Genomic DNA, 14,650 nt, shown 5'->3' on the forward strand with positions numbered 1-14,650 from the left:
TCTATCCTCTCTTTTAAATGTCAGAATGTGGCTTCCACTCTAGCTGAATATTCAAAACCTCTCAGTCTCAGAGGGTCGAGTCATCTGTGTAGCTCATGTGGTGATAATTTTCCAAAAAATACTTAATGTTTTGTGTTTACTCATTTGTTTGGTCATAGATTGTGTTTTAGTTTGACCTCTTGCTCTAGCTGTTCGGGTCTCAGTCCCACACTTTAACAATGAAAATGCAATAAGTCTGAAATAAGCTGGAAGGCTGGTGTTTTAGATATGTCATAGCAGCAAAATCAAAGACCCCTTATGCTCAGACATAGGAAGAAAAGACACACAATATGCAAATGAACAGCAGCTGCAATTGAAAAATAGCTTTATTAGAATTATAAAAAAGGCTTGATACATTCAAGACCATTTGGAACTGGTCCATAAGTGGGAAAGAGTACATTAAAAATTCAGTTTATGCATTTTAAAGTTAGATATGCCCTCAGAGGAAGTGTTAATGAGTAGGGGAAAAGTGCATATTGAGGATGTTCTTCTGTGTGTTAATAATTTTTGTTTTGTCAAATTTTATCCAGTGGGCACAATTACGTGTCCCTGAGATTAAAAAAAATACTTTGAGACATATTATATATTTAGTGGGTGAGTATTTTAAGATGAAGTAAAATCAAATGAAAATGATTCTAAACAGAGGAATAACATAGTGTAGCAGCTACAGAGAGAAATGAATGTCCTACATGATTAATTTAATCCTTCATATATCATAAAATCATGAGAAATGAGTAAACATATTGAGTGTCATTATGTGACCTCTAAAATAGGTGAAAAGTAAATAAACATAAGACTTCAATTGATCAACTTTTATAAATTGTGCATGTATGTAAATGTGCAGGTGCTTTTATGCCTCTCATTTAGAGTTCAATTTGTTCAGGAGAGGGTTGTACGTTACCCTTAACGTCATTAGTCGAGGGACTTTCACAAAATAGTCAGGGAATGATTGAAACAAAAAAATATATACTGTATAAATGTATATCATATATATTATGGGGCAATTTACTATTAACATATACTGTGTTTCATTTCATTGGGGACATAAACATAATAACAGAGAAAAGACAGCAGTCAGTTCTATGTTTGTACTGCCTTAATGGAGTCCAGGTCATCAAACTCGTCCTCTTGGTCAATTGGTATGTTGTCCATGCCAACCTTTCCCATGGCAAAGTTGATGAAGACCTGTCGAGATACAGTAATAATGTAAGAGGAATGGCAGTATCAAAGACAATTACCCCTCACTGAGTGAGTGCCATAAATTTCAGCTAATCTACTGGACGGCTCTCCTCTGCCCCCCCCCCCCTTTTTTTTTCTTCTGCTTATGGCTTCTTCCAATCCCAAAGCCCCAGAAGGGCAGAGTGGTTGAAGAATATCAGCACTGGCTGCATATAAAGCTCATGGATTTTCTCCCTAACTCATATTCCATTTATTTTCCCTCAGGCATACCCTCTGTCAGTTTCCCTCTGCCTCTTTTAAACTTTCTCTACTCAGTCTTTCACTCCCACTCAGCTTTCTTCTGTCCCTGCCTCCCCTCCCTCCCTCTCTCCTCTTCTCTCATCTCCTGTCCCTTTTTTCTGTCCCCCGCTACCATCTACCCATCCCTACAAAACCTCACACTTGTTCTCCCTCCCTCTCTCCCTCCCTCTCTCTCTCTCTCTCTCTCTCTCTCTCTCCCTCTCCCTCTGTTTGTGTCCTGTCTCCTTTTCTCACCTCATCCAGTGTGGTTTGGCTCACAGAGAAGTGTTTGATCTGCAGAGCATTCTTGTTTGACTCCAGCTGGTCGAAGATGTCAGCCACCCCTCCTGGAGCAACTGGTACGTGGTACTCCACCATAGTGGAGTGCTGGTCCTGTGTATTGGGAAAGAGTGCACAGGAAAAGGGTTACATTTTATATAAATCATTAAATACTGTAAAATAAAGTGAAAAGGTGTTCATAAAAATATATGTATGCAGTGGATCCAGCAGGTCTGAAACCGCTTCTTCATTCACTTCAATAGAAAAGTGGCACAGTGATACTATATATTCACGAAAATAGACATATATGTGGTATATGATTTGCTTTTTTGCTTTTAGTTGAGGAAGTCAGACAATTTTCAAGAAGATGTTGGCTGTATGGGCAGTGAGGTATTAATATCAATACTTGGTAGTATTGGTAGATAGTTAATTTTGTAAGGACTCCCTATAGCTGCCTCACTCAGTATTGTCATATTAACACTGGATCAGTGTTTTAGCAGCAGCAGCAGGCAGCTCATAGGTGAGCCCACAATACGAACCACACCCCAGTTAAAGTTAGGGACTACCTTGGCAACTACCATGTAAACACGATGGAGCATTTAGCAGCTAATGGGCCGAATATTTCCCTCAGGAGTTGTTGCTGACAAAAACAGAGCTAATGCAAGAGGGAAAATTAGATATGTTATGTTGGTTGGACTGCAACGCCTCCAAAATTAATGATCATTTTAATCAAATTTGTAAATTAGAAGCGTAAATAGGCAACTGCTCGCTAACAGTTCACCTATATTAAGATAATAATATGTCAGTTTTGTGTTTCCATGTTGTTTTACTGCCTCCAAGAGGCCAAAAAATCTGTATCTGTCGATGGTACAGCCAGTTCATGTGTGGGTGCACTTGTTGGATTTGACATCTGGCTCTGTTGTGGTTTTACACAAATTACTCAGGCCCGTTGTTAATGAAATGGCCAAAACAAAAGCTAATTTTTGAAGCATATTGCTGTAGAATCTTTAACAAGAAACACTCACACATGTATGTACCTTTTTATATACAGTGTATGGTTTTTCAGTACACAATACATTCCACTAAATTCATTGCAACATTCCACTGCAATTTATACTTGTGGTTTTTTCCTTCTTCTCTACCGAGCACTCTTCGCATCTTCGTATAGCTGACAAAGCTCACCTTGAGATAAGTGCTGGGGAATCTGCGCTGCATGAAGCCAGTGATTGCCTCTGCATCACTGGAGGCCTCAGCCAAGTACATCTTCACTGTGAACCCACTGCCGAACCTGCACAAAGGAGATTTTACGAACAAAGCATAGTGTTATTACTTGTCTGAGGGGAGGGGGTGGGAGTGCACTGTTCTTAGAAGTAAAATTGAGCATTTAGTTGCACAAAGGACCATGGGGAAAAGAATAGGAGGGTATGGAGGCAGAGTGGGGAGAGCAGTAATAGCTGGATTGGAGGATGAGCAGAGGTCACTAACCTGTTCTTAATGTGCTGCAGGGAGCCCAGGCATCGGAACTGACCTTTCACCATGATGGCAAGACGGCTGCACAGTGCCTCACACTCCTCCATGCTGAGAAACAGAGGCAAAGAGAGAAAGCTAAAAGGTCAAACAAGGAGTCTTACATACAGCATACAGTAATTATTAATGGCAGCTGTCGCACATTGATAAATAAAGAATACATTTAGTAGTTATCCTAATTGTTATCTATAGTAGTCTGTGGGAAAAAGCTGGAAACATAATGCTAGACTAAAATGCAACCTTACTTCTTACCCATGTGCAGCCCAGTGCCATTTTGTGTAACAGTGGAATTTAGAAGTGTGTGTGTGTATATATATATATATATATTTATAAATGTTTCGAGATACACTCTTGCAGGTGTATGTCTGTGATATTCTTCTAACCTGTGAGAGGTGAGGACCACAGCACATTTTCCTTTCACCTCCTCGGAGATGATTTTCCACAGGTGACGCTTGGTGCGAGGGTCCATGCCAGAGCTCGGCTCATCCTGTGGAGAGATGGCAATGAGAAAGAGGGTAGCAGCGTGTCAAAGAAAGAGGGAGGTTGACAACAAGATGCAAAAGGAGGAGCTCGCTCAGGAAGGCAGCGAGTTGCAAATAGCGTGCAGCACATACAGTTAGAGAAGGGAAAAGGGTGAACAGAGGCAGAAATGCAAAATAGGAAGGGAGCAGTGTCACAGACAGATAGAGGGAGGTTATGGGAAAAATGAAGTCAAAGACAGAAGGCAGAGGGAAAATGTAAGAGAGAATAGAAAATTAAGTCAACGCATGGTGGAACTTGAAGTATAGAAAGATGTGAAGACAGAAAAAAGAGAGAAAGAAACAAGAAAAGAACATTTCATAGACACATAAGGTAGGAACAAAGTTGAAAGCTTTGGGGAATACTATACTATGCCCTGGGAATACCGAGCAAGCAGACTCATTAGCTATATGAGCTGTGTCAAGTCTAGTCTGACTGTACCTACATCACGTCAAAGATCCTTTCTGGAGGAACAGTCGCATACAGTTAATTAAATATTTTGTTGTCTGGTTTCTAGTCAGGTACTTAAATGAGCAGCTACAGACACAGTAATGAGAGTGTCCTCACCAGGAGCAGGATTTGTGGGTGCCCGATGAGAGCCAGCGCTGTCGAGAGCTTCCTGCGGGTGCCACAGCTGTAACTGTCGGTAATGATGTTTCTGTGGTAGTTCAGCTCCAGCCTCTTCAGCAGGTAGTTCACCACCTGTAAGGAAACAACAAACAAATTATCCAGGGGACAAATAAAATAAAGTTTTCAATGCACTTACCTCCACTAAAAGGTGGCTACACTACTGAGTCAAGTTGATAAGATTAGAAGTCATACACAGGTAGAGCAGCATGTCCCACCTTTTAAATTGAAACTACATACAACATAAAGGATAAGTTAAATATTAGGTGAATATTAACACAATAATACACAGGCACAAGTAGAGAGGAGTCAGTGGAATTATTCAATATTCAATTCAAGAGTGTTTTTTTCTTTCAAAATGAAGTGGTAGAACACTTATCACAGTTAAATGTGTGTTTTCAAGGCACAATCAAATTGATTATTAATTGTAGCTGGACAGCCGACTCAAAACCGCTTGTTAAATCCTTCACATGCATGTTGATGAATACCAATGAAATGCTCAATACTTGCAGTAAAACTGACTTCAAAATCTGTTTAAAAAGATGATAATTTTATTTGCTCTTTCTTTCAAATAAGTCTCTATCTGCAGGGAGCCAGAGGAGAACTCCAGCATGTTTCTGCTTCAAACTGATAATCAATGAAGTAGATATGGAATGGATTAGCTGTCATCTACTGCGTGCCAATAGGTTTAATGATTGCCCTGCGTGGCTGCATGAGCATCGAGGAATATGAGACAATAATTTCCCCGAGCAGTTTGCAGCGTGCTGGTTCCATGAACATTAGGATGAAGTCAACCGCTCATCTGTTGGCTCCAGCTGATCTAAACAACACGGGGGCTTTACAGTACACTGATTGTCCATCCCTTTAATCCATCAACTAAAGGCCCCTCTCCCTGGAGGAAAAAGTTCAATATTCCACAACACATACAACTCAGAACCTGACCACAGCGGGGAAGAGGTGGATTTACAGGAAAGATTATTCTGAGGGCAAAGTGCGGCCCTCCACCCTACTGGCTACTTGATATTCATTCTTTTGTGTTATTGCCTCTATTCTGTCCAGTACAGTGGCACAGCAAATAACCAGGGTATCTATCTGTCCCACTCCCATGCATATTTAATTTTGTTTGAACAACAATGATGACTTTACTTGGCAACTTTACTCTATCTAAACTCCATCCTGTCCTGAGGCTGCAACTTTAGAGAACAGGGACTGACACAGCGTAATTTGTCGACTATCCGTTTATCCTGTGTTACACCACATTGGTAGCAGGAATAAAAAAAACCCTAATGGCATGACAACCAATTCAGTCTCTTAAAAGTCTCTACCCTCGCCCATTAATCACATGAAAGAGTGTGCTGTAAATACCAGTTCATTTTCCAATAGCTGGAGGTGATTTCCCATCGGTAAGCTTTAGCCTTTTCCGCCCTATCAGCTGGCAAGTTTTGAAACCGCATCAATGAAGCAAGCCAATGCAATAGATCGCCTAGTTCACTTCAATTCTCTGCTTTCTCTCGGTAAGAGGATTAGATATTTCTGTATGATTCTGACTTATCACTGATCAAGGTTAACAGAGCACCGTGTGCAACATAACGTGATTTAGACACATACACAGTTAGAGCAGCTACATTTGAATGATTAGCAGTGGAAATATAGTGCAGCATCCTCCTGACTGGTTCAGATCACAATGTGTTGTTTTTTTATGTTCTCTCATAAAAGCCCCTTTCTATCACCTTTGATGTAACAGCTCATTAAGCCTGACAAAACCATGTCAATGTGAAATGACCCCATTAAGGCTTGTCTCATTATCCACAGCTAGGGGACTGCCAGTGAGAGACAACATAAGAGGAACTCTATATATAACCTCATCTTTGTGAATTAGCTCAACGTCGATGCTGTCGCCATTATAACCATTGTTGTCACTTCCCTGACCAGAGAGGAGAGGTTGCTCTGATAGCAACGGATGATGATGATCAGAGCCAGGCGCATCCATTTCTGTGCCTCTCTGTTTGGATAACTACATGTGTGGCTATGTTCATACTGGATAATGCATGTGCAATCATGTTTCTAACACTCTGAGTGTGGCTGTCAGAAAGAATCAATATTTATGCTCCTGCATCCTATGTTGCAAAAATGGGACATAGAGACACAGAGGATTGTTTTTCTGCATACAATTTAGAACTGGTGCATTTTCTACAAACTTTCACTCACTCCAAAGCTGTTTGCTGTTTTTACTCTTTCCTTTTGTGAAAAAAAAAATTACATCAAGATGGAAAATTATATCATCTTCTGATTGGTTGCTCTGCAGATTCCACTCATGTCAGCAGCAGCGAAAGACAGGCACTCTCAGTAATCACCACAGAAACAAGATTGATTAGTTCTCAGAAAGATAAATGGGGAGAATGGGGCGAAAGTGACATGTCAAATGAGATCCTCTCATCATCAAAGTATCGTTTAAATGTAAATTGTCTGCACTGAAGCATACAGCATCAGCTTAATTCTGAAGTTTGGATTGCATGAACTGACAACAAAAGCGTTTCCATTTTGCCCCAGATAGTACAGCTTTCAGCACACATCACTCAACCCTTCACACCCTCTGATTCAGTATGCAAGGAAGCATCAACAGTTCAACGGTCCTGCAGAGGCAGTGCATCTTTGAATTTATATCTGATCGGTGTCATTTTGTGCACGGTGTTATCACCACCGAAAGCTTTGAATGGCAGCACAGAGCCTGCAGCACCTCCTTACCCCTTCTATCTGTCTCTTTGAGATGCCACGAACACGAGCGTAGAAGTACAAGTGCTCTTCTCCGGTGAGCAGATCGTCCAGTGCATCCACCTGGGGACAGTAGCCGATGTTAATTCCCTGGTTACGGCACTCCATGATGTCAACCAGGCGCCTGGGAGAAAAAAAGATACAAAGAAATACATCACATCAAAGATGTTTCAGAGGACCTGTTGTCTGTAGTGTGATGTGTTGGGAATGGCCACCAACGCAGAGCAGGAATTGGGAGCCAGACTCATGAGAAAAGTGGCGCTTTATCCTTTTAAAGGAGAGCTTCAGATACAGGGATAAGATACAGCGTTGCTTGCTAAATCCCCAAGCATTTTGTTCAAATTCTGGCTGATGCAAAGCAATAACATCCCTCATTTGTGGATATTTGTGTTGCACAAATCTAATCAAGTCCAAAATCATTAGGCAGTGCAGCTTGGGTGCATGTAAAAAATTAAATCAAAGCAATGGTTTGCTCCTGTCCTATCCTCTGGTTCCCAGAATTATCTTTAATTTGCAGGAAAATGCATCAACTCGTGTTAGTATTTTTCTGACTGTAACAGTATTTTTACATTATGCTGACACCCCCACCTCTTAAGCGTGCATATTTATGTCGACAAAAATCTAGATAAAACACACACCTGTGTCCCTACACAATACATTTTGAAAGCAATAAACAGCGATCAAATGCAAACACAACTCCTTTGTAACATTTGCACGTTTTGTGAGGAAACAGATAAATAAGCACTTACCCATCCCAGTCCCTGATCTGTGCTGTGCCATCGGTGGGGCTGACGTCTCCAGTCAGCATCTTGAAGGTGGTAGTTTTTCCTGCCCCATTGACTCCCAGCAGACCAAAGCACTGCAAACAATCACTCACTTCTTAGTGACCCTGAAGCCTTACACCACTATACAGTACTATGATACAATGATTAGACTGATGTTCAGGTCGATATTCTGATTTAAGATTTGTGAATCAAAGTGACGAGTGCCTATCTACAGTGCAAACTCTGTGGTTGATTGATAGACAGCAAGAGCATTGTGAGATCGATTCATAAATTATATCTCCCTTTCCTTATCAATAGTAATCAATTTTCCTGCTCCTCCTTAGACTTACCTCTCCTGCGGGGATGCCCACAGAGACCCGCTTGACAGCATGGACCTTCCTCTTAAGGTGTTGATAGACCTTGGTGAGCTGGTTGACCTGCAGTATGTCTGAGCCGGCTGCTCCACTGGACACCCGTTGGTGCTCAGCTGCCACATCCTCATCTTCGTCCTCATGAGTCACGTGTGGCACTGCCTTCCTGCCACAGATCAGATGCCTGCAAAGAGGAAAGTAACAAGTGTTGAGGAGGAGTTGCTTTTATTTTATAAAAAGTAGATATTTGTTTATTTTGATTTTTTTTTTTTTTTAAGTGTAATTTAAGTTTTTAATGTTTTCTTTAATTACTCAAAGTGGCTCTGATGCATATTCAACCACTCATTTTCATATTTTCTGCATTTAGGTCTCACTTTCATATTCTGGGCTGCCAACGAGTCAATTCCACATTCTGTACATGCAGTATAATTTCAATCCAATTACAGGGCTGGATGTGTACACAGGACTTCATAATCGTTTCTCATTATCACGTCTCTAGCTTCAGTTTTTCTTACCTGACTTTGCGCATGAGAGACCTGTTGAGCAGGAGGCGCAAGGTGAAGAAGACCAGACCCTGGATGAAGGAAGAGATGAACATCCAGCCCAAGGCTTCTGTGGAGAACGGGTTCTGATAGGCATCAATGTCGTAGCCACTGAGGATCTGGACTTCAATGTTCATCCTAGCCAGCTGCATGAGCCCATTCCCAAAGTTGAACTGGGGGAAGATTAGGAAGGCGTGGCTCAGCTTTTCAAAGACTACCTGGATGGCCTGGGGGAGCAAAAAGGACAAAACAGACGGCACTGAGAAGTTTGTAATGTAATTCTCACTTTCCTACTATTGGATATGTGACATACTGTATGTGACACATTTAAGTGAAATACTAATCCAAATACTACAGACTCAGGCACTTTATTCTAACCTCAGGGTTCTGCATGGAAATTTGACTCAGGAAGTAGAGGATGGACGTGGATATGATTGTGTTGACACTGATGAAGAGGTTGATGCACACATAGGTGATGAAGGCCATTTCTGCATCCTTGAAGACGCCTGATAAGAGATACATCCAGGGGAAGGTAGCAAACCTGAGGGATTGACACAGAAGCGATACTTAGAACACAGCATCAAATAAAAATAACTCCACACATAGAACTTAAAATAGCTCTGCTGTGATCTGCCTGGGTTGGTTTCAAATACAGAAGATGCACAAAGACAAACACACAAAGTGGATATGGAAAATTTATACAGTCCTTCTCACAAATGCACTTTCTAAAATGACAGGATCTTGCATTTTTTAAGTGGAGTGATTCGGGCCTTTAACAGGCTAAATAGAGCGACTGTGAGCTGAAAATAGGCACCAAAGAATAGTGGAAAGGGAAGAGGGGGGAAAAATACCACACCATGACAAGGGTAAACATTCAGTCATGGCGCCAAAAGAGAGGAAGATAAATTACTTCTCCCTTTATTCCCTTGCTGGCAGAACATCCTTTTCCTTCTTTTTGTTCTCTCCTTTCTCTCACATAATCTGCTTGTTCATTTGATTGGGGTGTCTGGGTCAGAGAGAAGAGAAAGAGGTAGAAAGAGATGAAAAAGAAGAAAGTGCAGTGGGGAAAGGGAGAGACAGACGCAAACAGACAGAGCCAGACAGAGACAAAGCATCTGCGTGCCATGCCCAAAAAGGTGCTTGGGTAGGCAGACTGTGGGTGCCAAGCCATGACAAGGAACAGAAGCAAAGAAGGCTGCAGACCAGACCAGGTGGGTGCAGCCTGACAGATGGAGCACTGTGATTATTCATTGCTTGGGAGGGAGACATCTGTCTGATAAATGAGGAGCAGAGTGCTGACTTGGCCTCCTAAGATCTAGGGCTCAGGACGAGGCGTGCGACAGCAACAGCAAACACAGGAGCCTAAACCTCTGCTACAGCTGGTAAATGATGTAAATAACCCCACTGATGCAGACACTGAGAACGTGGCGCTGCGTTGGTGTGATGCCTTCCCCAAAAATCTACATCTCACAATAAGATTGATTTTAAAACATAGGCACACGGCACACTGTACTGATTGTACTCACAACCCTACTTACTACCGTGTAGGTGTGCAGCTCTCTGGCAAATTAGCATTTTAGCGAATCCTTTCAGGCATTAGAAAACTGAACCTCTTATAAGGAGACTTTGGCCAATCACAGGTATTTTCAGTCAAAGTGAACATTTCACCAGCTGTATATAATTTCAGTGATGTGTTTCAGAGATGGAGAGAACTTGCTGCAACAGGCTTTATGCACAGCTCCACTACTTCCTGAACTTAAACAAGCTCCTTTATTTCCTGTCTTACATTATTGGACAAACTGATTAATCCAGGTGTGTCTGACCATTGTTGTGATTACTGAGGTCAAAGTCAGACACACCTGGATTAATCAGCTTGTCCAATAATGTAAGACAGAAAATAAAGGAGCTTGTTTAAGTTCAGGAAGTAGTGGAGCTATACATAAAACCTGCTTCCCTGGACAAATAACATAATTTTCCTGTGACATCCAAATGTATTGTAATGGTTGGCAGTGTAGTATAAAAGTATAAAAGTATTACTATAATTCCTCCACTTTATGCAGTGACGAGTAGTGTAACAATTAATGCTATTTAAATGGGGTAGTTACTTGTTAAATAAACTAATGAAAATAGCGGACAATGTCAGAGGATTATAGGGATTTTACAGTGTTGAGCTGTTGACTATGTGCAGGTGTGAGAACTTCAGACACAGCAAAGAACTGATTTTAATCTTCTGAAGCACCAAACCAAATGACACACATAGCCCGAATGTAGCCCATTTTGTCTACATAAATAAGACAAAATGCAAAGGTTATATTTTAAATTAATTGCTTTCTGAGAGAAGTAACTAGTAACTGTAACTAATTATTGATTTTAAGGAATTATTAAGCATGAATGCAGGCAATGAATTGTTATATGAAGGTTGCTGATAGTTGAGCCTTCTACTTACTGTAGCCAAAGGCTCATGGTTGTGACTTGTGTTGTTCGTGTGGGGGTGTGTGTGCATATGGAGTTTATTTTTTCTTCTCAAGATTTCTGCCTACCCCAGCTTTAATCTGATCTAATCTCCACACCCTGAGTTTTTATCATATCATCACATACATCACTTTAACTGCTTTATGCTACCGTCAGTGTTTGTCCATTATGTGTATCGCATTTATCGTCTGCGTCATCATTTGCCTTGTATGCCATCTTTTTTATGTTGTCATGATATTTCACCACTATAAAAACAGCCATATTGTTATTGCTGAGCATCATGTTGCTTCCTAGCCCCCTTCTCTCGCTCTCTACCATCTTTGGCTTGAATGGAATGAACATGTTGGCAGTGATTTTTCTATCATCCTTTCAGTCCTACAACCATCTGTCTTTGTACGAAATTCTGAAAAATTGAGCTGCGTTGTTTGAAAAACAGCAGCCTCCTTATGCTCTGCGCTGTAAATCCGACCTGCGGGTACACAAAGTAACGTGCGGAAAGTGCAGCGTGACGTAGAAAGCCTTTGTTAGCTGAAATAACTTTGATGAATCCTGTGCCAGAAAGAACAGTCTGCTTGAATGAGGACAGATGATGGACTCAACTCGTCCGGAGTATTTCAGTGTTAGGCGTAAACATTCCTTGGGCGCTTTAAGTGCATGTTGACGATGATGGTCTGACTACAAGCACTATTCTATAAATCTGCTCGAATCAGAGTAGCACAGATGCTCCTAGATACTTTGTTATGAAGGTAAATGTGTCTCAGTGTCATCCGTCTAAACAGATCGACAATCAGTGTGTAAATGTGTGATGTGCAAGTAGAAAACACCTTCCCCAAGTACAAAAAAAAACATTTGCAAACACAAAAAGTCTGGCAAAATGAATTTGCAAATTACGGTATAAAAATACTCACATGAAGATATACACATATCTGTAAATGCATTCACTGAAGATAAATGAAAAGCTTTTGCAAATATGTTTCTAAACTTTTGAACAACTATTGGTGAAACAATTCTGTATTTGTAGAGAAAAGTTTGACTCGACTTGGACTTTTTTCCACCAATTTGTTTCTTTTTTATGTTTTTTTAATTATGTTATTATTGTATTTTTAATGTGGGCTGAGCTACATTAACTTTTAAATCAGAACTTTTAGGGCATGAAAGCAGGGTGCTGGAGTTTATACACTGTGATGATAAAAGACATAAATAGTGTAGTTTATTGTAATCATTAAGTCTTGTCAGTACTGCAAGGACAGTTCTGCTTTCTAAACTTCACCCACAAATCTACCTCCACTCTTGGCATTCTTTGTGTCGTTGTGCTGTTAGCCTCAGCAGTGCCGTCACCATTGAACACAAGGTTGAGTGGCATGCTCCTCCCATGTACATCATTCTATCACTCTTGTGAAGGTTAATATTTGTTTACTAGGCTTTTGTATCTTGTACTGAACTGAACTTGAGTGAAACTTGTTCTCGGCACAAAACATACAGATTGAAAACGAACACCAGCTTGGTGTTATAAAGTCATTCACAGGAGTAAATCCAAGCAAAGAGCAGGGTTAAATCACAGTAAATATCTTTCACAGTTTACAGAGCAACTTCCGAGTTCACCACTGACCAATAGAAGGCTACTTTATATTAATGTTTTGTGTGAGAAATGGTCCCAAATCTGTGTGATTGAGTTACCAGTGGGTTTTCTGCCCAGTTGGACTTGGTCTTTACTAACAATAAAAGGCTGTGAGAGCTGGGTTGTAGTGAGGTTGGGAGGAAATGTAGTTTTCTTTGTAAACATTTACAAAATATTAAAAAGTCATAAGTAGCATAAAAAAAATACTCCTAACTATACCATAAGCTGACATTTAGTAAATTAACCTCCTCCCAATTTACTCACCCGAAAAGCACCAGAAGGAGGGCGATGGCACCCAAGTTTTGCCGTTCGGTGAACGCTGGGATCTGGAAGGCTGCTATCACACCAACAGTCAAGGCCACAGGGATCATATAGATGACCTGTTGAAAAAAAATGAAATAACAATCAACAAAAAGGCATATAAGTTCAATGAAAATGATTAATAAAGAATCAAAAAAGAAATTAAACATTCATTAACTGAGAGTAAGAAATAAGTTATTAATTAGGCCTAACTTTCTTTCGAAAAGATGTAATGAGCAGGCAATGTTCTAAGATTTCACACTGAGCAGGGATGCATATAATATATATAATTATGTTAACTTTTGCTTGTATTGAGCATGATTTAGAATCACAAAGATTATCAGTTAATATGATGTTTGCCTGGGTTCACTGTTAGGAGATTAGAAGACATTACCATGTCGTAGAAGAAGTTCACAGCCCAGTAGAAGGGCTCGCCGATGCCAGCGATGTGCTGCAGCCTCTTGGAGCCACTGTGGTGCTCACTGACTTCGTAGATGGCAAAACTTGCGGTTGTGATGGAGTAACCCGTCAGCACACACATAGCCACAAGGATGTGGAGCATTCCCTGAACACTGTGAGGAGAAAATAGGATCATTCAAATGACAATGACAGCGCTGATGTCATTAATTATCAGACACATTCGTAATTAGTGTATTATCATTCATCCGCATTAACTCCATTAACGGATAATATATTGTGCTGTGCTGCTTTAGTTTTTGCTTTTCTCTGTACTTGCTGTAGGAGAGGCCACACTGCTGCTGTAGCTGGGGGTTTAGATCCAAGGATAGTAAGCAAATCAATACGCTCTGTTCTGAGTCACTTTGAATGGAGCAACCTGATGTAAATCTTTTCTGAAAACAATGGCCCCATTTTCAACTCTTCCTACAAACTATCATATCCTCGCCTGCCGGGACCTGAGTCATTTGAACTATTCATGTGGTTCACAATAAAGTGAATTCCATTCATAACAAACCGCTGTGTTAAAAGAAGAGCCTGTGAGTCGCCTCTGACAAGATAATCACTGCAGAAACAGATGGCTTGAAGTTGAGAACAACTTCACACCACTGTTTCGGTATACAGTAGTCTGTCTGCACAGTGGCGTTGTGTAAAGCCAAAACAATGAGCTGAGGCCATAATCCTTCAGTTTTTTCTTAAACCTGGTCCATTTCTTCATACTTTCATACCTCTGTTCCTCTCCCATGTTCTGTGCTCCCGTACCTCCCCCTATAGTATCCTACTGCAATATCTTTACTTCTGTCCTTTGACTAGAGTACAATAATACCATCCAAACAAAATGAGCTGCATGGAGCTAAAAAGGCTGGCAGAGTAGCCAAGTGGGGAGGAGAGAGAGTAGCAGAGAGG

General features: G+C 40.8%; 1 protein-coding gene across 1 annotated transcript in view; it reads right to left on the bottom strand.

Moving 5' to 3' along the window:
- Positions 1-347: 347 nt before the first annotated feature.
- abca12 (ATP-binding cassette, sub-family A (ABC1), member 12) overlaps positions 348-14,650 on the bottom strand; it is a 65,555-nt gene continuing 51,252 nt past the window's right edge. Inside the window, exons 59-71 of the mRNA XM_085765628.1 lie at positions 13,683-13,860; positions 13,253-13,368; positions 9,277-9,439; positions 8,872-9,125; positions 8,336-8,540; positions 7,971-8,080; positions 7,195-7,345; positions 4,390-4,524; positions 3,687-3,790; positions 3,262-3,354; positions 2,959-3,064; positions 1,753-1,890; positions 348-1,224 (exon numbers count right to left, since the gene is read on the bottom strand). Of these exons, the coding sequence (XP_085621754.1) occupies positions 1,120-1,224; positions 1,753-1,890; positions 2,959-3,064; positions 3,262-3,354; positions 3,687-3,790; positions 4,390-4,524; positions 7,195-7,345; positions 7,971-8,080; positions 8,336-8,540; positions 8,872-9,125; positions 9,277-9,439; positions 13,253-13,368; positions 13,683-13,860 (1,858 nt within the window). The 3' untranslated portion in view covers positions 348-1,119. The remainder of the gene's footprint in view (positions 1,225-1,752; positions 1,891-2,958; positions 3,065-3,261; positions 3,355-3,686; positions 3,791-4,389; positions 4,525-7,194; positions 7,346-7,970; positions 8,081-8,335; positions 8,541-8,871; positions 9,126-9,276; positions 9,440-13,252; positions 13,369-13,682; positions 13,861-14,650) is intronic.

This window comes from Trachurus japonicus, chromosome 21 (assembly GCF_045865225.1).
Source record: "Trachurus japonicus isolate A0001 chromosome 21, Traja_1.0".
In the NCBI taxonomy this organism is placed as follows: Eukaryota; Metazoa; Chordata; class Actinopteri; order Carangiformes; family Carangidae; genus Trachurus; species Trachurus japonicus.